Source organism: Salvelinus sp. IW2-2015, linkage group LG2, assembly GCF_002910315.2.
Source record: "Salvelinus sp. IW2-2015 linkage group LG2, ASM291031v2, whole genome shotgun sequence".
Taxonomy (NCBI): domain Eukaryota; kingdom Metazoa; phylum Chordata; class Actinopteri; order Salmoniformes; family Salmonidae; genus Salvelinus; species Salvelinus sp. IW2-2015.
This window is the reverse complement of record NC_036839.1, coordinates 36,815,586-36,837,086: the sequence shown is the minus strand read 5'-3', so window position 1 is coordinate 36,837,086 and position 21,501 is coordinate 36,815,586. Positions and strand designations below refer to the sequence as shown.

The 21,501-nt window shown below is 43.2% G+C and overlaps 2 protein-coding genes and 1 long non-coding RNA gene across 4 annotated transcripts; all 3 read right to left on the bottom strand.

Annotated features, from left to right (window-relative positions):
- Window positions 1-405: 405 nt before the first annotated feature.
- LOC111979273 (inhibitor of growth protein 1) lies at window positions 406-10,501 on the bottom strand. 2 transcript variants are annotated; one of them, XM_024009697.2, is made up of 4 exons: window positions 10,384-10,501; window positions 9,855-10,019; window positions 9,304-9,452; window positions 406-1,290 (listed from the first exon to the last, which is right to left on the bottom strand). In XM_024009697.2, exons 2-4 carry the CDS (start codon window positions 9,991-9,993, stop codon window positions 655-657), a joined length of 924 nt encoding a protein of 307 aa, XP_023865465.1. In that variant the 5' UTR covers window positions 9,994-10,019; window positions 10,384-10,501; the 3' UTR covers window positions 406-654. The 2 variants fall into 2 exon arrangements, with proteins under 2 accessions (XP_023865465.1, XP_070304979.1); XM_070448878.1 differs by lacking the exon at window positions 10,384-10,501 and adding an exon at window positions 10,175-10,336.
- Window positions 10,502-10,926: 425 nt separating this feature from the next.
- On the bottom strand, window positions 10,927-19,560 carry LOC111979264 (ATP-dependent (S)-NAD(P)H-hydrate dehydratase). The gene is made up of 11 exons (XM_024009689.2): window positions 18,117-19,560; window positions 13,794-14,252; window positions 13,436-13,583; window positions 13,223-13,268; window positions 13,040-13,128; window positions 12,838-12,946; window positions 12,694-12,744; window positions 12,500-12,604; window positions 12,277-12,397; window positions 12,049-12,169; window positions 10,927-11,884 (listed from the first exon to the last, which is right to left on the bottom strand). Exons 1-11 carry the CDS (start codon window positions 18,598-18,600, stop codon window positions 11,734-11,736), a joined length of 1,884 nt encoding a protein of 627 aa, XP_023865457.1. The 5' UTR covers window positions 18,601-19,560; the 3' UTR covers window positions 10,927-11,733.
- Window positions 14,506-18,110, bottom strand: LOC111979285 (uncharacterized). Its single transcript, XR_002879304.2, has 3 exons — window positions 16,206-18,110; window positions 15,623-15,861; window positions 14,506-15,461 (listed from the first exon to the last, which is right to left on the bottom strand). It is a non-coding gene; the product is annotated as an uncharacterized lncRNA (long non-coding RNA).
- Window positions 19,561-21,501: the final 1,941 nt, after the last annotated feature.

Here is a 21,501-nt window from a genome sequence, read left to right as displayed (position 1 = left end):
AGTGATTGTGTACACATGAGTTGTTGCTTTGCTCTTTGCATACTGCCAGTCAAAAAGAGGGGGAGATGTCATTTGCAGAACCCCTTGGTAAGGATGTTTGGGGTTTTAGGCTAGGTTTCTATATAGCATTTTGACATCTGATGTAAAATGGGCTTACAAATACATTTGATTTAATACTACCGTTGGACTAGATACATTTAATTCACCTTACCGGTGTCAAGTGAAAGTCCTCACGAACACAGGCCCGTTGCCAAGGGGATTTGACGTCAAGCACTCCAAACATTCCAACTTAATCATCTAAAATGCATTTTGCTAGGGCAGTCCTATCAGTAATGGCACTTCAAGCAAAGGGCAGTCACGTCTCAGTACATACACACGAAGACAATTCAGATGTATTGCACAATCTTGGATGAAATGTTTTATTTGTTCGGAGGAGCATTATGGTTGCATGCATGATACAGCAGCGTCAACAATCATTGGTGTAGATATTAGATGAAATAATCTATTACATTATGCTGTGAACCAGGATGTCCATCTTCCAGTACAGCATTTACTTAAATAAGTCCCTCTTTCCAATTCATTTTCAAACAGCATTGGGAGTAGAAAAAAACTAACCTAACATGACCACAATGTCTGCTGAGCTAGGTAGAGAAGCTACCTGTTGTAGGCCCTTTCCTTCTTCGCCCTCTCTAGGGCCTTGTCCATTGTCTTCTCATTCTCGCCCCTGCATTTGGGGCAGAACCACTTCCCCTTGGGCTTGTGATGCAGCGCCACACAGGAGAAGTGGAACCACTCGATGAGACACTCGTCGTTATCACAGCCAATCATCTCGCCGTAGGATACCTGTTCACACAGGCAGTAGGTGGGCTCGTCTGGGTCGATGGGCAGGTCTAGGGGTGACACCTCCCTCTCTGACTTCCCCTTTGACCTCTTCTTCTTCTTCTTGGACGACAACGTTTTGGCCCTCTTCTCTCTGGGCACCCCCATGCCCACATCAACATGACCCATGCTTCCACAGCTCTCCCAATTCTCTCCGCTTTTCTGCCGCCGTGACCGTTTCCCGCCAGACTTGTCCCCCCCGCCGACTGAGCACGGCGTCACCTCGTCACGCCTCTTGTCATGGTGACCCGCTTTGCCCGGAGTTGTTGTTTCTGCCGACGGCACTATGGAGGCTGCGGTCGTCGTCATGGCAGTTGATGTGGATACATGGGTATCAGGGTTCTCCTTGGAGGCTTGGAGGAGCTCAGAATGCCAGTCCACCTGCCTGCTACAGTTCTCCACCAACTCCACCTGGAACAGTACAGAGTGAGTGTATGTATATATATATATTAACACTATTATATTACATAYTATATGAGATTCTTCAAAGTAGCCATTTGCTTTGGACAATATTGGCAATCTCTCAACAAGGTTAATGAGTTAGTTAACTGGAATGAATTTCAATTAACAGGTGTGCCTTGTTAGTTAATTTGAGCCAATCAGTTGTTACACAGAAGATTTCCAAATATGGCTAAAGACCAAGTCCATATTATCGCAAGAACAGCTCAAATAAGCAGAGAGAAACGAAGGTCCATCATTACTTTAAGACATGAAGGTTAGTCAATGCGGAAAATGTCCGGAACTTTGAAAGTTTCTTCAAGTGCAGTCGCAAAAGCCATCAAGCGCTATGATGAAACTGGCTCTCATGAGGACCGCCACAGGAAGGAAGACCCAGAGTTACCTCTGCTGCAGAGGATAAGTTCACTAGAGTTACCAGCCTCAGAAATTGCAGCACAAATAAATCCTTCAGGGTTCAACAGACATCTCAACATCGACTGTCAATTGCTGCAAAGAAACTACTAAAATGACACCAATAAGAGACTTGCTTGGGCCAAGATGGAAATCTGTGCTTTGGTCTGATGAGTCCAAATTTGAGATTTCTTGTTTCCAACCCTTGTGTTTATGAGATGCAGAGTAGGTGAACGGATGATCTCCGCATGTGTGGTTCCCACAGTGATGCATGGAGGAGGTGGTGTGATGGTGCTTTGCTGGTGACACGGTCTGATGAATTCAAGGCACACTTAAGCATGGCTTCCATATCATTATATGCAGCATATCATTAATATGCAGCGATAAGCCATCCCATCTGGTTTGCACGTATACCGCATTTTATGATATACCAGTATTGATGCAGGGACCAGTTTGGGTTTTTACTTTACCTTCTAAACCAGTATTTGAATGTTTGGTTTGTTAAATGTGATACGCCATGTGTAATGTTAATTTTTATAGTTTACTTCGCTACTTGAGTCATCTCTCTCCGCCCTTTTCTCCGTGCCACTTTCCACACGTAGCCACGCCCCCTGTCACTGAAGGAGCATTTGACTTTCCTCAACCACGAGACACTTGCGTTCAGTCTGCATGGTCAATGCAGCACATGCAACAATGTTGTTTTCACTTTCCTTATAAATATAAATCAACTAGCGTTCTATAATGACACTATTAGTTTGTTTCTTACATCAGCAAACAGCTATTTTGTCTTTTCTTAGCAAGTTGCCCTAAATCTTGTGAGACGCTAATTGTTAGCCGCTAATGCTAATAGCTACTGAGTAAGAGCAAACGTAGCTAGCTAATACAGGTGATGGTGTAGACCTAAATCATGTTGTTTGTGCAACAGCATCTTCTAAATCAAAGAGAAATATGCAAAGCAAGAATGTTAKCTACTTTAAGTAGCTAAGAGAAAACATGCAATGTAGCCAAAGCTTATAGGGTCCCCTAGGAAACACTTATCAAAACTTTAGTTCCTACCCTGTCACAATAACGCCTCCTTGGCATTTTAATTCGTGGTCATCTCAAACACTGTATTCAAAGTGCCCACTATTATATTCTAACTATGGAATTAGAATAGTCATTATATTTCAAAGATTCCAACAGTTTTGCTCTAATTCGCAAGTCAAATCACAATTGCAACATTTGGTTAAAAATAAGTCCTAGATTATTTGCCCATAACATGCAGCCCTATGTGGCAGTGTGGGAATTCTCAATTGAGCAGTGGTGTAAAGTACCTAAGTAAAAATACTTTCAAGTACTACTTAAGTCTTTTTTTGGTATATGTACTTTATTTTTACTTCACTACATTCCCAAAGAAAATACTTTAATTTTTACTCCATACATTTTCCTTGACACGTAAAAGTACTCGTTACATTTTGAATGCTTAGCAGGACAGGAAAATGGTCCAATTCACACAATTGTCAAGAGAATATCCCTGGTCATCTAATGCCTCTGATCTGGAGGATTCACTAAACACAAATGCTTTGTTTGTAAATTATGGCTGAGTGTTGGAGTGTGCCCCTGGCTATCTGTAAATAAAAAAAAACAAGAAAATGGTGCCATCTGGTTTGCATTATTTATACTTTTACTTTGATACTTAAGTACATTTTATCAATTACATTTACTTTTGATACTTAAGTATATTTAAAACCAAATACTTTTAGACTTTTATTCAAGTACTATTTTACTGGGTGACTCCCATTTACTTGAGTAATTTTCTATGAATGTATCTTTACTTTTACTCAAGTATGATAATTGGGTACTTTTTCCACCACTGCAACTGAGTGCAGGAAATGCAGAAGTGATAAGTGCTGAAATTTGTTTTGGTTGAAGTTGAATTGAACAGTATAAAACAATCAGAATGGAGAGACTCATTGAAATCACTTAGAATGTATGTGTTGCCACCCTAGGATCACTCACTACTCATATAGCAAACGTAGAACTGTTATTATTCAAAACTAAAAACAAAAAAAAGATACACTGCTCATAAAAATAAAGGGAACACTTAAACAACACAATGTAACTCCAAGTCAATCACACTTCTGTGAAATCAAACTGTCCACTTAGGAAGCAACACTGATTGACAATACATTTCACATGCTAGTTGTGGGCAAATGGAATAGACAAAAGGTGGAAATTATAGGCAATTAGCAAGACACCCCAATAAAGGAGTGGTTCTGCAGGTGGTGACCACAGACCACTTCTCAGTTCCTATGCTTCCTGGCTGATGTTTTGGTCACTTTTGAATGCTGGCGGTGCTTTCACTCTAGTGGTAGCATGAGACGGAGTCTACAACCCACACAAGTGGCTCAGGTAGTGCAGTTCATCCAGGATGGCCATCAATGCGAGCTGTGGCAAAAAGGTTTGCTGTGTGTCAGCGTAGTGTCCAGAGCATGGAGGCGCTACCAGGAGACAGGCCAGTACATCAGGAGACGTGGAGGAGGCCGTAGGAGGGCAACAACCCAGCAGCAGGACCACTACCTCCGCCTTTGTGCAAGGAGGAGCACTACCAGAGCCCTGCAAAATGACCTCCAGCAGGCCACAAATGGGCATGTGTCTGCTCAAACGGTCAGAAACAGACTCCATGAGGGTGGTATGAGGGCCCGACGTCCACAGGTGGGGTTGTGCTTACAGCCCAACACCGTGCAGGACGTTTGCCATTTGCCAGAGAACACCAAAGATTGGCAAATTCGCCACTGGCGCCCTGTGCTCTTCACAGATGAAAGCAGATTCACACTGGACCACATGTGACAGACGTGACAGAGTCTGGAGACGCCGTGGAGAACGTTCTGCTGCCTGCACATCCTCCAGCATGACCGGTTTGGCGTAGGTCAGTCATGGTGTGGGGTGGCATTTCTTTGTGGGGCCGCACAGCCCTCCATGTGCTTGCCAGAGGTAGCCTGACTGCCATTAGGTACCGAGATGAGATCCTCAGACCCCTTGAGAGACCATATGCTGACACATGCACATTTGTGGCCTGCTGGAGGTCATTTTGCAGGGCTCTGGTAGTGCTCCTCCTTGCACAAAGGCGGAGGTAGTGGTCCTCTGCTGGGTGTTGCCCTCCTACGGCCTCCTCCACGTCTCTGATGTACTGGCCTGTCCCTGGTAGCGCCTCCATGCTCTGGACACTACGCTGACAGACACAGCAAACCTTTTTGCCACAGCTCGCATTAATGAGCCATCCTGGATGAACTGCACTACCTGAGCCACTTGTGTGGGTTGTAGACTCCGTCTCATGCTACCACTAGAGTGARAGCACCGCCAGCATTCAAAAGTGACCAAAACATCAGCCGGGAAGCATAGGAACTGAGAAGTGGTCTGTGGTCACCACCTGCAGAACCAYTCCTTTATTGGGGGTGTCTTGCTAATTGCCTATAATTTCCACCTTTTGTCTATTCCATTTGCACAACAGCATGTGAAATTTATTGTCAATCAGTGTTGCTTCCTAAGTGGACAGTTTGATTTCACAGAAGTGTGATTGGCTTGGAGTTACATTGTGTGGTTTAAGTGTTCCCTTTATTTTTTTGAGCAGTGTATATATTTTTTACAAATAGCGTGATATGTTTTGGCCATATCGCTCAGCCCTAAGTGGGACTATCATTTGTTTTTCAACAGGACAACGACCAAAACACACCTCCAGGCGGTGTAAGGGCTATTTGACCAAGGAGAGTGATGGAGTGCTGCATCAGATGACCTGGCCTCTACAATCACCGGACCTCAACCCAATTGATATGGTTGGGATGAGTTGGACCGCAGAGTTAAGGAAAAGCAGCCATCAAGTGCACAGCTTATGTGGGAATTCCTTCAAGACTGTTGGAAAAGCATTCCAGGTGAAGCTAGTTGAGAGAATGCCAAGCGTGTGCAAAGCTGTCATCAAGGCAAAGGGTGGCTACTTTGAAGAATCTAAAATATATATACTTTGTTGGTTACTACGTGATTCCAGATGTGTTATTTCATAGTTTTGATGTCTTCACTATTATTCTACAATGTAGAAAATAGTAGAAATAAAGAAAACCCCTTGAACGAGTATGTGTCCATACTTTTGACGGGTACTGTAAGTTGGTCAAGGAGTGACCAATATGGGCTTTGTTGCAGCCTCATCCATCAATATTATTGCTTTTCAAGTTGGAAAATCAAACTTCTTCAGGATTGGTGTCCTGTCCGTGGGACGGTTGAGCTAACGTAGGCTGATGTGATTAGCATGAGGTTGTAAGAAACAAAAAAAAAGATTCCCAGGACATATACATATCTGATATGGGCAGAAAGTTAAAATTCTTGTTAATCAAACTTTTTTTTTTAAATCAAAAAATATATATAATAATTTCACCTTTATTTAACCAGGTAGGCTAGTTGAAAACAAGTTCTCATTTGCAACTGCGACCTGGCCAAGATAAAGAATAGCAATTCGACACATTCAACAACAGAGTTACACATGGAATAAACAAAACATACAGTCAATAATACAGTAGAAAAATAAGTCTATATACAATGTGAGCAAATGAGGTGAGATAAGGGAGGTAAAGGCAAAAAAGGCCATAGTGGCGAGGTAAATACAATATAGCAAGTAAAACACTGGAATGGTAGATTTGCAGTGGAAGAATGTGCAAAGTAGAAATAGAAATAATGGGGTGCAAAGGAGCAAAATAAATAAATACAGTATGGGGAAGAGGTAGTTGTTTGGGCTAAATTATAGATGGGCTATGTACAGGTGCAGTAATCTGTGAGCTGCTCTGACAGCTGGTGCTTACGGCTAGTGAGGGAGATAAATGTTTCCAGCTTCAGAGATTTTTGCAGTTCGTTCCAGTCATTGGCAGCAGAGAACTGGAAGGAAAGATGACCAAAGGAGGAATTGGCTTTGGGGGTGACCAGTGAGATATACCTGCTGGAGCGCGTGCTACGAGTGGGTACTGCTATGGTGACCAGTGAGGTGAGATGGCGGGGCTTTACCTAGCAGAGACTTGTAGATAACCTGTAGTCAGTGGGTTTGGCGACGAGTATGAAGCGAGGGCCAACCAACGAGAGCATACAGGTCGCAGTGGTGGGTAGTRTATGGGGCTTTGGTGACAAAACGGATGGCACTGTGATAAACTGGATGCAGTCTGTTGAGTAGAGTGTTGAAGGCTATTTTATAGATGACATCGCCGAAGTCGAGGATCGGTAGGATGGTCAGTTTTACGAGGGTATGTTTGGCAGCATGAGTGAATGATGCTTTCTTGCGATATAGGAAGCCGATTCTAGATTTAATTTTGGATTGGAGATGCTTAATGTGAGTCTGGAAGGAGAGTTTACAGTCTAACCAGACACCTAGGTATTTGTAGTTGTCCCCATATTCTAAGTCAGAACCGTCCAGAGTAGTGATGCTGGACGGGCGAGCAGGTGCGGGCAGTGATCGGTTGAATAGCATGCATTTAGTTTTACTTGTATTTAAGAGCAGTTGGAGGCCACGGAAGGAGTGATATATGGCATTGAAGCTCATCTCGAGGTTAGTTAACACAGTGTCCAAAGAGGGGCCAGAAGTATACAGAATGGTGTCGTCTGCGTAGAGGTGTATCAGAGAATCACCAGCAGCAAGAGCGACATCATTGATGTATACAGAGAAGAGAGTCGGCCCGAGGATTGAACCCTGTGGCACCCCCAGAGACTGCCGGAGGTCCGGACAACAGGCCCTCCGATTTGACACACTGAACTCTATCGGAGAAGTAGTTGGTAAACCAGGCAAGGCAATCATTTGAGAAACCAAGGCTGTTGAGTCTGCCAATAAGAATGTGGTGATTGACAGAGTCGAAAGCCTTAGCCAGGTCGATGAATACGGCTGCGCAGTATTGTCGATGGCGGTTATGATGTCGTTTAGGACCTTGAGCGTGGCTGAGGTGCACCCGCAGCAGCTTTCCAATCTTTGGGGATCTCAGACGATACAAAAGAGAGGTTGAACAGGCTAGTAATAGGGGTTGCAACAATTTCGGCAGATCATTTTAGAAAGAGGGTCCAGATTGTCTAGCCCGGCTGATTTGTAGGGGTCCAGATTTTGCAGCTCTTTCAGAACATCAGCTATCTGGATTTGGGTGAAGGAGAAATGGAGGGGGCTTTGGCGGGTTGCTGTCGAGGGTGCCGGGCAGTTGACCAGGGTAGGGGTAGCCAGGTGGAAAGCAGGGCCAGCCGTAGAGAAATGCTTATTGAAATTCTCAATTATAGTGGATTTATCAGTGGTGACAGTGTTTCCTAGCTTCAGAGCAGTGGGCAGCTGGGAGGAGGTGCTCTTATTCTACATGGACTTTACAGTGTCCCAGAACTTTTTTGAGTTAGTACTACAGGATGCAAATTTCTGTTTGAAAAAGGTAGCCTTAGCTTTCCTAACTGCCTGTGTATATTTGTTCCTAACTTCCCTGAAAAGTTGCATATCACGGGGGCTATTCGCAGCTAATGCAGAACGCCACAGGATGTTTTTGTGCTGGTCAAGGGCAGACAGGTCTGGAGTGAACCAAGGACTATATCTGTTCCTAGTTCAAATTTCTTTTGAATGGGGCATGATTATTTAAGATGGTGAGGAAGGCACTTTTAAAGAATAGCCTGGCATCATCTACTGACGGGATGAGGTCAATGTCATTCCAGGATACCCCGGCCAGGTCGATTAGAAAGGCCTGCTCGCAGAAGTGTTTTTGGGAGCGTTTGACAGTGATGAGGGGTGATCGTTTGGTCGAAGACCCATTACGGATGCAGGCAATGAGGCAGTGATCGCTGAGATCTTGATTGAAAACAGCAGAGGTGTTTAATGAGGGTGCCCGTGTTTACGGATTTGGAGTTGTACCTGGTAGGTTCATTGATAATTTGTGTGAGATTGAGGGCATCAAGCTTAGATTATAGGATGGCCAGGGTGTTAAGCATGTCCCAGTTTAGGTCACCTAGTAGCATGATCTCAGAAGATAGATGGGGGGCAATCAATCAACTGCACTGACAATTTACAGTAGCTATTAGACTGAAAGAATACCATGCTATTGTTTGAGGAGAGTGCACAATTATGAACTTGAAAATGTATGAATAAACCAATTAGGCACATTTGGGCAGTCTTGATACAACATTTTGAATAGATATGCAAGATTTCACTGCATCACTCAAACTTTGCACATACAGTGCTGCCATATAGTGGCCAAAGTCAGAATTGCACCTGGGCTAGAATAATTCATTATGCCCTTTCTATTGCATTTCAAAGATGGTRCAAAAAAAATAAAAAATAAAGTTATTTTTTTCTTTTACCAGATCTAATGTGTTATATTCTCCTACATTCTTTCACATTTCCACAAACTTCAAAGTGTTTCCTTCCAAATGGTATCAATAATATGCATATCCTTGCTTCAGGGCCTGAGCTATAGGCAGTTAGATTTTGGTATGTCATTTTAGGCTAAAATTGAAAAAGAGGTTTAAGCAAAGTTCATATAAAAAGGGAAGACACTTTTGTCCATAAACAATAATACAGGCAGCCAGCCAGCCACGTTCACGCACCATCTGCCCAGCAATCTGGATCTTCTCATCTCCCAGCTCCTGGCTGCAGATAAGAGCTCTCTGGATGGCCAGCTGAAGTCTATGCCGCTGGAGAGGGTCGGACTCCCGACTGTAGCGCTCATAAGCATCATCCAGCTCTTGCAGGCCATCTGAGGCAGGGGGAAAAAACAAAGGATGCAAGAGATGTAACAAACATGGCCCATAGATAGCGTAAAGTGGGAATGGCAGTTTTATTATGGAACTAAACAAACGTGTAATACTCTAGTAAGCTAAAAACATTTACATAACTTGAAAATAATAGTTTAATTTGACATAAAAGGTGTCTACTATTCTATTCCAATTGTAACTTAATCAAAAGATGCACAGGCTAGCTAGCTTGTATCTGGATGCCAGTAACCAGCTAACGTTACTGCTAGAAACTAGCAGCGTAACTTCACATAGCTAGGTTATTAACAGACTAGCAGTTATGTAAACTAACGTTAGCTATATTGATTAACGTTACCTAGCAGGTAGCTAGCAAAGTTGGTCAGTGGATGAAACGAACGATTTACCTTGATATTTCGCATCAATTTCCTTCATAAGCGACACACTCCTCTGTAGGTCGAAAGGCAGTGATTCGACCAAGTCCAAATATTCTTCCACATAATTTGTAACGACGTGGACCGGATCGCCGTTAGCCGGATTTAACATTCTCGTCTGTCAATGTCCACACAAAGCTGTCCACAAAAAAGGAAACATTTGTTACACAGAACAACATCCTTCTTCTTCTACAATATTATGGCACACAGAACATCCGAAACTCATAATCCTACAGTAGACGTTGGACGAATAAAAAAAACATATTTGCAATCTCTTTTACGTTTGAGCTGACCTTTTCCCTTACTGTATCCATGAAAACTAGTTCCGCTATCTAACGTTTAACAGGAGGAAGCTAGGCTAACAGCCTAGCTCTTTGAGCCTACTGTGTTAGCGAACCAGCTACCATTAGCTAGCTAGTAGCAGTAACGTCGTTACAGCCTTCACACTGATTACGGTCTGAACACGATAATGAAGCAATGCAAACGACCCATTTTTACTCACCAGAAACGTTATATTTTCCGTTTACTGAAGCTCATACAATGTATTCAATCCAACTGGAGAATATTCTAACGGTGCATTAATTAGAGCGTGAAGAACGGTAAACTTGAGTTGAACCGGTTTATTTAGCGCATGCGCATCCTGTGAAACAAACTTGACAATGGACGATTTTTCTTTGTGAAGATACTTTTTCGGCAACGACGTTTTAATCTGTTTTTAATGTCTATTGTTTTAATGCATTTAGTTTACAATTATGCAGATCTTGTGAAAATGGTTGATGCCTGACATGCTTGATGTTACATTTTAGCTTGATACAGTTCCACAGTTTTGCTCTGATGTTATGAAGGCGATAACCCGCCATATCGGAAATACAATGTATGCGCCCTCTGGTGGCAGTATGACAGAATGGCAATTATTTAAAATGTAAACAAAGTTTCTCTCCATCGCAGACATTTCGCACTGTTTGAGCTGACAGTTATCATTGATACATTGGATAATCTAACTCTGTGCAACACTGTGAGGGAGGTAGAAGACAGAACAAAGAAGTGAACTCTCAATCAACATTTTAATATTTACAATGTAAAAGATGTTTATGACAAAAACAGGAGACCACACCGGTGCCACACTGTCAGTAAAGATAGGAATGTCATGATGGAATAGGATGAACTGTCTGGAAGGAAATCACAGAGAATTCTATGCTGTAAATCATCAGGTATTATTAAATGTGCTACACAGTATGTGTACTGTTAGAAGTCTGTTAGGTAGTCTAATAATATTGATGTATAATAATCTCAGCTCAGCCTTGTGTGCCCCTTTAATACTGAAGTGCTGGCTGTCAACATTTTAAAAGCCAACAAGGCACTTTGAGGAACATAAAACAGACTCCAGAGCAGAGGGAATATTTCAGACACCTTTTCTTTATCCATTTAAAAATCATTAAAGTCTAGTTTATTTAGCACCAATAGACTAGAAGTGGTTTCATATGTTGGAGCCCTACTTCTTGTATTATTTCTTGTTGATTAAACAGTCTTAGGTCGAGATTCAATAACGATCACAGGATCTCGAACAATGCAATCGTGGTAAAAATAAACTGCAACGTCGGCTCAATTGGAAATTACGGATTGAATCCCGGCCTTAGCTTTCCTGTCTGGAGGTACAGACTAGCTACAGCTAAAAGATCTGAAAAGTTTTGACAACATCTTTGATAGTTGGGCTCTTTGGCCCAATGTCAATGATTATAGAGAATGGATTCTCAGGATTCCCATGGAAGAGCGTGTCGTTATGTCTATGTACAATATGTATGCATGTATGTACAGTACGTATGTGAGTATCTTGGGCCCCTGTAGACCGTTCTCAGCTCTCAAATAGTTTTTTGAAGGCGGAGCTGATCTCCTGGATCATGTCTGTGGTGGTGGTGGCTCGGCCATGTTTGTGAAAGGCCTGTCTGTTACACTGTCTGGTCAGAGAACAGGCCCCGAACGCTGCCACCACTGACGGGTTCACACTGAGGCAGAGATTGGAGAACACATTACATTTACAGCAATGACAAATAAACTGTAAAATTAGGCCAACTAAGTAACAATGGCAGCCCCTTCTAATGTTCTCATAGAACTATATTCATTTTGGCCATGTCAGTGTATAAGCACATAATGTTAATGAATATGGTACCTTTTGGTCATGTCTGCTGAGGAGGTATATGCCCAGTGTGCCAGCACTCCCAGAGAGCCAGATAGGAGGTCTCCTTGTCCCCCACACCTACGCCCGCTGCCCTCCTGTCTGCACAAGATCACTGGACGCCACAGAGACACAGGACACAGTCAGAGCTTTACAGGAATATGTGTGAATGTAGCATTTAGTCTAAGTGTAGCTGTGCGTGTGTGCGTGACAGACACTAACCCTTGTTGCCGTCAGTGATAAGGTCTTCTTCCCCCTTGAGCACCACAGTCAGGTTGCCCATGGCAACACTGAGCTCCATGGCACTCCTCTGATGGTCACTGCTATCCAGAGGCTCATGGTGCTGAAAAAGACAGACAGACAGTAGGATAATGATAAACACACAACACACACACACACACACACACACACACACACACACACAGAGCTGAACTGGCAGACTCACCATAGCCTCATACAACTGGGTGAATTCCATGTAGTTGGGAGTGAGGATGCCCTTCTGGTACCCTTGGATGACTGATGGTTGCTGAGCAACCAGCCACAGCCCGTCCTATTAGTGCAACACAATCACTGCACATCTTTATGAAGAAATCTAAATCTATTAACAAAGTGAAAATATGTTTTGTGTACAGTACTTACTGCATCAATAACTATAGGGATATCTCTTGCTTTGGACTTCTCAATTACTTCCTGAAGAGAAAAAAAGAGTCATGAAAACATTGCTAATATGTCAACTGTCAACTAAAATTGACTGTGTGTGTGTGTGTTCAGTGTCCCATGTGCCTTGGCGTTTTTCAGCAGCATTTCGTCTCTGCCCAGCCCTGGGCCCACCACCAGGCAGTGGAGTCTGGGGAGCCATTTCTCTATCTCCTCCACTGCATCAGGGCTGTCCCTATAGATAATATTAACACAGTTATCATCAACAAAGACATCCATTATATGCACACTGCTTACAAATAGGCTTCCACTCCTAGACAGAACTTACAGAACAGGATGAACTATGAGCTCCGGACTGTAGGATTTGATCACTGTCGCTGCAGTTTTAGTGCAGAATACGTGTGACAGGTCAGCCCCCTGGGAAGTGATACAGCAGAGGTTTTGTTGTCATATCAATGTCTCCACCAGAGTAAAAAATGACACAGGACCAAGAAAGCTACTTTGTGCTTACCACTTTCAATGCAGAGATAGCAGCAAAGTACGGAGCTCCTGTATACCTTACCATGACAAGAAAAATAATCAGAAAGAAGGATGGAACGAAAGAAGGATACAAGAAGAACATTTTAGAATATCTTTGGTACCTCACACAATATGGGTATACTCCAGAAAACCTTCATTTAGAAATCCAAGTTAAAGGTGGGGCTGGGTCACTTGGATAACTTACTCCTGACATCCCCCAATAATCCCAATCCGCCCATCTTGGCCTTTGTGCTTTTTAGACGTCAGCGGAGGGACTATATTCTTCACCAGCGGAAGGATATCATCCATTCCTCGGCGTGCTGCTGTCCCATGGGAGAAGGAACGCTCAAGGACTGAAAGAGGAGATAGAAGTATTCAGAGTTTACTTAAAACTTGTCACTTCCCTGCGCTAACTGCTTGTGTGTGCATTTAGTTCAGCCTAGATGTCTTTCTGGGTCTGTTTCAGCCTTATTCAGTTCTGTTTGACCTGCTTGTCGACAAGCAGTCTCACCAGAGCTGGCCATTGGTTAAACACAGGCCAACTGAGTAAGAGAAGCAAATACCTAAACCTGCGTTGGACTGTTGTTGACTGTGGTAGCTGGGCCACTCAGCCTGGGACTGGGGCGAGCGGACTTGGCGGTGACTCGACCGACCATGCCTCATTTGGCCGGAGGCGGACATGGGCACACCGGGCTGTATGGTGGACTCCATGGTATTCAGAGCAGGTGGCATTGCTGTGTTTGCGGTAGCTGTGGCGACAGGCTTCCTGGTGGCGATGCTGGAGAACATCTGTCCCAACACCTGGAGCATGTGGAGCTCGCGGGCATGTTTGGCTTCTCGCCGGCGGTCCTCGGCTTGCAGACGCTGCTCCTCCATCTGGTAGAAGCTCTGCTCAGCCTCGGCACTCTGCTCCAGGAGCCGCTTCGTCACACTGTCCAGGGCCAGGTCGGCGTGCCGCTTCTTGGGCCGTTTGGAGGATGGCCCACCAGCTGACTGGCTGCTGATCTGTCTGACTGTAGTGCCTGTTGAGGAGTGGATGGAGGTTTGAGAGCTGCCACTGTGGTAGTATCGGTATACTTGATATGGTTGATTTTGTATATACAGGCACTTTTTGGATGTTTTTGAAAATGAAACCTCTTGAAACAGTTTTTTAAAATCTATCTGAATATTTTCTTCACTCTATCTGGAAACAAGATCAAATAGTAGCTGAGACCAAACTATTTAAGAATATAAAGATTGTTTATAGGTTTCCACAAATACCTGAGAGGAAATGTCATTACCACCACATCATAAAATTGTCCATATATGCCTTGATGATACTCAGAAACATGCATTTACCACATCAACATCTTAATATCTTAAGAACAAGCATATAAAGGTTCACATATGGGAATCATCATCAATAGTAATTTAATACACATTTTCCTAAAAAAGATGTACCGTGATGGTAATGACAGTGTGGTGGAAATTACATTTCATATAAAACTGCTGAAAAATACCATTAAACATTTTGAATGTCACAGTTGTACATGTTTCATTTTATTGAAGATATAGAACACACCATTCAAAACCTCAAAAAACAAAAGGTTACATGCCTCAAGAACTTAAAGCATATTTTAGAACAATTGTTGGATTCAAAGCATTAGGCAGAAATACATCTACAAGGTTCTAAACACTAGTCGACATTAAACAAATTGTTGTTCACTGGCTGCAGTCTATTGATTGAGACTCATGAGACAGGTATGTGCTCACTCAAGATTATGCTCTCTATTACTTAACCAGAGAGCAAATTTCCTCCCAGACTGCGCCAGCAGGCATCATATGCCATTTTGTCACTGGATGAGGTTCAGGGACAAGCCCAAGCACATTCTCTGGTTGGTACCATACAATTTCCTCTCTCGTTGGCCAAAATAATCAGTTTGCTCTCACACGACTCATCGTCTTGACTAGAGCACTGCTCTCTGCATCAACATCTTGTATAATACCAAGGTAAGGGTCTTCATGAGTTTTCACAACACACCACTTTCCAATCAGTCTCTCATGTATGTCTGCAATGGTCAGTTTTGCACTAGGAAATAGTTATGGTGCTGTGCAGGTTGAAGTGAAGATTGTGCTTTGACTGCCTCTGTTGAATTATCACGGTCTGTGGGCCAAAACAATCACAGATGTGGAGTTGAGCACCAACAACTTAGAACTCTCCATGTGATTGGTCCTGGAATGGCAGTGACGATCTGTAAACAACATATAAGATTTCTTAAATTGATGAATATACAGGAAATCTCTAACACATTCTGTTAACAGCTTCAGTAAACACTTAAATTACTTGAAAATCTACAATTTGATCTACATTTCGTAATTACAAATCTATATATTTTTACATTATACATATTACCTGGTGTATTTTCATTGTTCCACGGATCGTCTCAATACGATCTGGAAGCAGGAGATCAATTTTCTCAATCTCTTGCTCTGTGACATTTGACTGCTCGTTGGAAAGTTCCTCGTAGAACCCTTCCATTCTGAAGGGCCTTTCCTCTTGCCACCATGGAATCAACTTCTCTTCACAGCTGGACCGATTTCAAAYGCAGTACCTTTCCCATGTCCAGCCTACAAAAAATCCCATGTGATCTTCTGAAAGCCCAGTTGAAATGGAATTGTGAAATGAATTATTCTTGGATCTGTACTGTGTGGTTGGTCCATCACTTACAACATGGGAGACAGTGGCAGATGGATTCAACCCATGAAGGTGGGAGACAACTTTGGAGAGATGACTAATACATTGTCATTACCACCATATTGTCCTTACCATCACAGTTCATTATGTGGTGGGAATGACATTTTTACAGTATTTGGTCATAAATAGCAGGGATTCTAGCATGAAGTTGAACAGCAAGCATACAATGTATCCTAAATAATTATTTGATGAAATTATAGCCTATTTGGTAATGACGTACAATATCTCAAAACATATTTACCTTTATTTTCTGTCATTTCCTGGCATCAAACTCTGAATCTCCCCCCATGAGCTCCACTGTCTCTATTCATATCCATAATAACCAAATACACAAACTTAAAAAAAAAACAATAATGTAATTTGCTTGTCATGGTGGTAATGACAATACTTAGAGACTACTGTAGTGTTTTTTTTTTTTTTTTAAGTAACAAATGGCTTATGCTCATCTAATATGTCAAATCAGCAAAAAAGAGACGTCCCCTTTTCAGGACCCTGTCTATCAAAGATAATTAATAAAAATCCTAATAACTTCACAGCTCTTCATTGTAAAGGGTTTAAACACTGTTTACCTTGCTTGTTCAATGAACCATAAACAATTAATGAACATACACCTGTGGAACGGTCGTTAAGACACTAACAGCTTAAGGTCACAGTTATGAAAACTTAGGACACTAAAGAGGCCTTTCTACTGACTCTGGAAAAACACCAAACGAAAGATGCCCAGGGTCCCTGCTCATCTGCGTGAACGTGCCTTATGCATGCTGCAGGGAGGCATGAGGACTGCAGATGTGGCCAGGGCAATAAATTGCAATAACCGTACTGTGAGACGCCGAAGACAGCACTACAGGGAGACAGCACGGACAGCTGATCGTCCTCGCAGTGGCAGACCACGTGTAACAACACCTGCACCAAATCGGTATATCTGACAGGTATCACCAGACAGGYATCACCAGACATCAACGACAACAACGTTGCCTATGGGCACAAACCCACCATCGCCGGACCAGACAGGACTGGCAAAAAAGTGATTTTGACTGACGAGTATTGGTTTTGTCTCACCAGGGGTGATGGTCGGATTCGCGTTTATCGTCTAAGGAACGACCGTTACACCGAGGTCTGTACTCTGGAGCGGGATTGATTTGGAGGTGGAGGGTCCGTCATGGTCTGGGGCGGTGTGTCACAGCATCATCGGCCTGAGCTTGTTGTCATTGCAGGCAATCTCAACGCAGGGAAGACCTCTCCTCCTCCCTCATGTGGTACCCTTCCTGCAGGCTCATCTTGACATGACCCTCCAGCATGACAATGCCACCAGCCATACTGCTCGTTCTGTGCGTGATTTCCTGCAAGACCGGAATGTCAGTGTTCTGCCATGGCCAGCGAAGAGCCCGGATCTCAATCCAATTGAGCATGTCTGGGACCTGTTGGATCGGAGGGTGAGGGCCAGGGCCATTCCCCCCCAGAAATGTCCGGGAACTTGCAGCTGCCTTGTTGGAAGAGTGAGGTAACATCTCACAGCAAGAACTGGCAAATCTGGTGCAGTCCATGAGGAGGAGATGCACTGCAGTACTTAATGTAGCTGGTGGCCACACACCAGACACTGACTGCTACTTTTGATTTTGACCCCCCCTTTGTTCAGGGACACATTATTCCATTTCTGTTAGTCACATGTCTGTGGAACTTGTTTAGTTTATGTCTCAGTTGTTGAATCTTGTTATGTTCATACAAATATTTACACATGTTAACTTTGCTGAAAATAAACGCAGTTGACAGTGAGAGGACGTTTCTTTTTTTGCTGAGTTTATATAGTTTCCATTTTACTCTTTTCTAATCAGGTGCATTAAATATTTTCTAATTATCAAGACTTCTGTAAGTGTAATACATAGCAGAATTGCAAAAGTCAGTATGAGACAGGGCAAAAACCATGCAAAAACTGTGAAATCCAGACATTAAATGCTTTAGGAAATCAAATGAAACATTGAAAGCTGAAAAATAAGTTACGGTTATTTTAGTCTCTACTTAATGGATGTGAAATAATAAATCTAAATTAACATTGTATCTTAAAAATCTAACCCTGTGACACAAAAAAGGCCTGTATTTGCAAAATAATCCATATAATAACAATGTAACGACATGCCATACTAATGGTACTTACTATTTCCCACTGTCACAGGGATGGGAGGGTATTCGAGCTTCACTTGGGTCTCTGGGTAGGAGCATTCCCCTGTGCTCTCCAAGTATGGGTCCTGTGGAGGGTCTGTGTCCACTTCCTCCTCGGTCTCATCCCCCACGGCCCCACTGTCTAACAACTCCTGGGGGTCAATCTGGGGACGGCTGCTTAGTATCCTCTCCATGGCATCATAGAACTTGCAGATTTTGTGGTATTGTCCATTGTTCCTCAGGTTGCCCTCCTTGGCCAGGATAAACTGCCTTTTCAGGCTTTTGATTCGCACCCTACACTGCTCTGGGGTTCTTTCGAACCCCATAATTCCCAAACTTCGGGCGACATCGCGGTAGACATGACTGTTTCGGAAGTTTCCGCCCAACGCCGCCTGGATGTCCGGCTCCCCCCAGATATTCAGCAAGGTTCTGGTTTCGACATCCGACCACAGAAAGCCCCGTGTTGAATTGGCGAGCATAATTTACAGGTGCGAGAACAACTGATGCGTAATTGATCTTTTAAAGCATGCAGTACAGTCAGAACACCAAGAAATGTTAGCAAGTCAGCTGGTGAACAAGACTAACGTTAGCTAGCTAGCAGCAGGAACCTGTATCAAACCTCGACATTCAGAGCCTGACTAAGAAAGGCTATAACGTCCAGGTAACATTTTACCTCGACATGGATGGTGCACATTCAGCAGCCAGATGTTGTTTTTCAGACAATGCACTGTCATACAATGGAGATTTGTGTCTGCAAAACTGATTATGGGCCCCTACCATACACTCGAGTACCGCAAAACAAACGGTCCTTGATATCTGGGATCCTTGGGACGTCACTACCCCCCATTGAAGTTGAAATGCAAAATGGTTAAGCTAGGGTTAGGGTTTAAGGTAGGGACGTCCCAAGGATTCCGAATAGCACTGACCTAAAACAACCGTCAGGGACAGCATGTGTACTACATCACAGGGGTTAGCTCGCAGAGCTCCACTGGGTCCTAAAGGAAATAGTTCGCGTCAGGGATTGTGGTGTATAAAAAGTGACAGCGACGTAAAAAATGTTTTTAAGCAGTACAGTATTTGTTGTTTGTCACTCTACCTTCATATAGGTTACAGCAATCGACAGTAGAACAGTAGAGGCAAAAGACAACCAAATATCCAAGTTCCATGTTTGCATGATTCGGTCATGCTCTTGCGAGCCTATTAGAGGCCGTAGGTAAAGCGTAATGAGGTGACGCGCACACACTAACAGTTCTTACTTACACACGAATTGTGAGTTACTGCTGAAAATAGAATAGATAGACGCTTCACTGGGATGAGAGGCGCTAAAAGATCCAAACAAAATCAGGAAGTGTGTTGAGAGGAGCATAGAGCTAGATAAAGGACTTATCTTTATATATGTGCCATTATAGGTATGACAGCGATCTCCATTTTGAAGTAGTTAATTTTCTTCTTCACGATTGGCTGATCCCTCCTGATGACCCGGTTGGACATGAATCCTACAGGGTTATCAGGAGGGRTCAGCCAATAAAGTTTGACATTCCACCCAGTTGACTACATTAAAATGGTGGAAGTCCTCAATGGCACTTTTCATGCTAAAATGGCCTGAAGGCCACTAGAGGCCTCCAGAGCTATATAACATACAGTATAATATCAAATCGTATTAGTCACATGCGCCGAATACAACAGGTGTAGACCTTACAGTGAAATGCTTACTTATGAGCCACTAACCGACAGCGCAGTTAAAAAAAAATACTGTTAGGAATAAGAGATCAAATGTAACAAGTAATTAAAGAGCAGCAGTAAAAAAAAAAAGATATATACAGGGGGGTGCCGGTACAGAGTCAATGTGCGGGGGCACTGTCGTTGAGGTAGTATGTACATGTAGGTAGAGATAATTGAAGTTTCTATGCATAGATAACAATGTAGAGTGGTAGTGGTGTGGAGAGGGGAGSGRGGACAAGGTGAATAGTCTGGGTAGCCATTTGACTAGATGTTCAGGAGTCTTATGGCTTGGGGGTAGAAGCTGTTTAGAAGCCTCTTGGACCTAGACTTGGCGCTCCGGTACCACTTGCCGTGCGATAGCAGAGAGAACAGTCTATGACTAGGGTGGCTGGAGTCTTTGACAATTTTTAGGGCCTTCCTCTTTACCGACTGGTATAGAGGTCCTGGATGGCAGGAAGCTTGGCCCCAGCCATACAGTCTACCCTCAGTAGTGCCTTGCGGTCGGAGGCCGAGCAGTTGACATACCAGGCAGTGATGCAACCAGTCAGGATGCTCTCGATGGTGCAGCTGTAGAACCTTTTGAGGATCTGGGGTCCCATGCCAAATCTTTTCAGTCTCCTGAGGGGGAATATACAGTACCAGTCAAAAGTTTGGACACACCAACTGATTCCAGGGGTTTTCTTTATTTTTACTATTTTCTACATTGCAGAATAATAGTGAAGATATCAAAACTATGAAATAACACATGGAATCAAAAAAGTGTTATAAACAAATCAAAATATATTTTAGATTTGAGATTCATCAAAGTAGCCACCCTTTGCCTTGATGACAGCTTTGCACACTCTTGGCATTGTCTCAACCAGATTCATGAGGTAGTCACCTGGAATGCATTTCAATTAACAGGTGTGCCTTGTTAAAAGTTAATTTGTGTAACTTCTTAATGCATTTGAGCCAATCAGTTGTGTTGTGACAAGGTAGTGGTGGTATACAGAAGATAGCCCTATTTGGTAAAAGACCAAGTACATATAGCAAGAACAGCTCAAATAAGCAAAGAGAAACTACAGTCCATGATTACTTTAAGACATGAAGGTCTGTCATTGCGGAACATTTCAAGAACTTTTAACGTTTCTTCAAGTGCAGTCGCCAAAACTGTCTCCATGATGAAACTGGCTCTCATGAGCACCACCACAGGAAAGGAAGACCCAGAGTTACTTCTGCTGAAGAGAATAAGTTAATTAGAGTTAATTGCACCTCGGATTGCAGCCCAAATAAATCCTTCACGGAGTTCAAGTAACAGACACATTTCAACATCAACTGTTCCGAGGAGACTGCGTGAATCAGGCCTTCATAGTCAAATTGCTGCAAAGAAACCACTACTAAAGGACAACAATAATAAGAAGAGACTTGCTTGGGCCAAGAAACACGAGCATTAGACATTAGACCGGTGGAAATCTGTCCTTTGGTCTGATGAGTCCAAATGTGAGATTTTTGATCTCTGCATGTGTGGTTCTCACCGTGAAGAATGGAGGAGGAGGTGTGTTGGTGTGGGGATGCTTTGCTGGTGACACTGTCTTTGAATTATTTAGAATTCAAGGCACACTTAACCAGCATGGCTACCACAGCATTCTGTAACGATACGCATTCTCATCTGGTTTGCG

What these genes read in the sequence shown, in the direction of transcription:
- LOC111979273 (XM_024009697.2), bottom strand. Translation starts at nt 9,993, where the DNA reads ATGTTAAATCCGGCTAACGGCGATCCGGTCCACGTCGTTACAAATTAT. An exon ending in AATTGATGCGAAATATCAAG is followed by an intron (nt 9,453 to 9,854) that starts GTAAATCGTTCG and finishes CCCCTGCCTCAG; the next exon opens with ATGGCCTGCAAGAGCTGGAT. An exon ending in TCCAGATTGCTGGGCAGATG is followed by an intron (nt 1,291 to 9,303) that starts GTGCGTGAACGT and finishes GTACTGTTCCAG; the next exon opens with GTGGAGTTGGTGGAGAACTG.
- LOC111979264 (XM_024009689.2), bottom strand. Translation starts at nt 18,600, where the DNA reads ATGCTCGCCAATTCAACACGGGGCTTTCTGTGGTCGGATGTCGAAACC. An exon ending in CTCATAGTTCATCCTGTTCT is followed by an intron (nt 12,947 to 13,039) that starts GTAAGTTCTGTC and finishes TATTATCTATAG; the next exon opens with GGACAGCCCTGATGCAGTGG. An exon ending in TCAGCAGACATGACCAAAAG is followed by an intron (nt 11,885 to 12,048) that starts GTACCATATTCA and finishes TCTCTGCCTCAG; the next exon opens with TGTGAACCCGTCAGTGGTGG.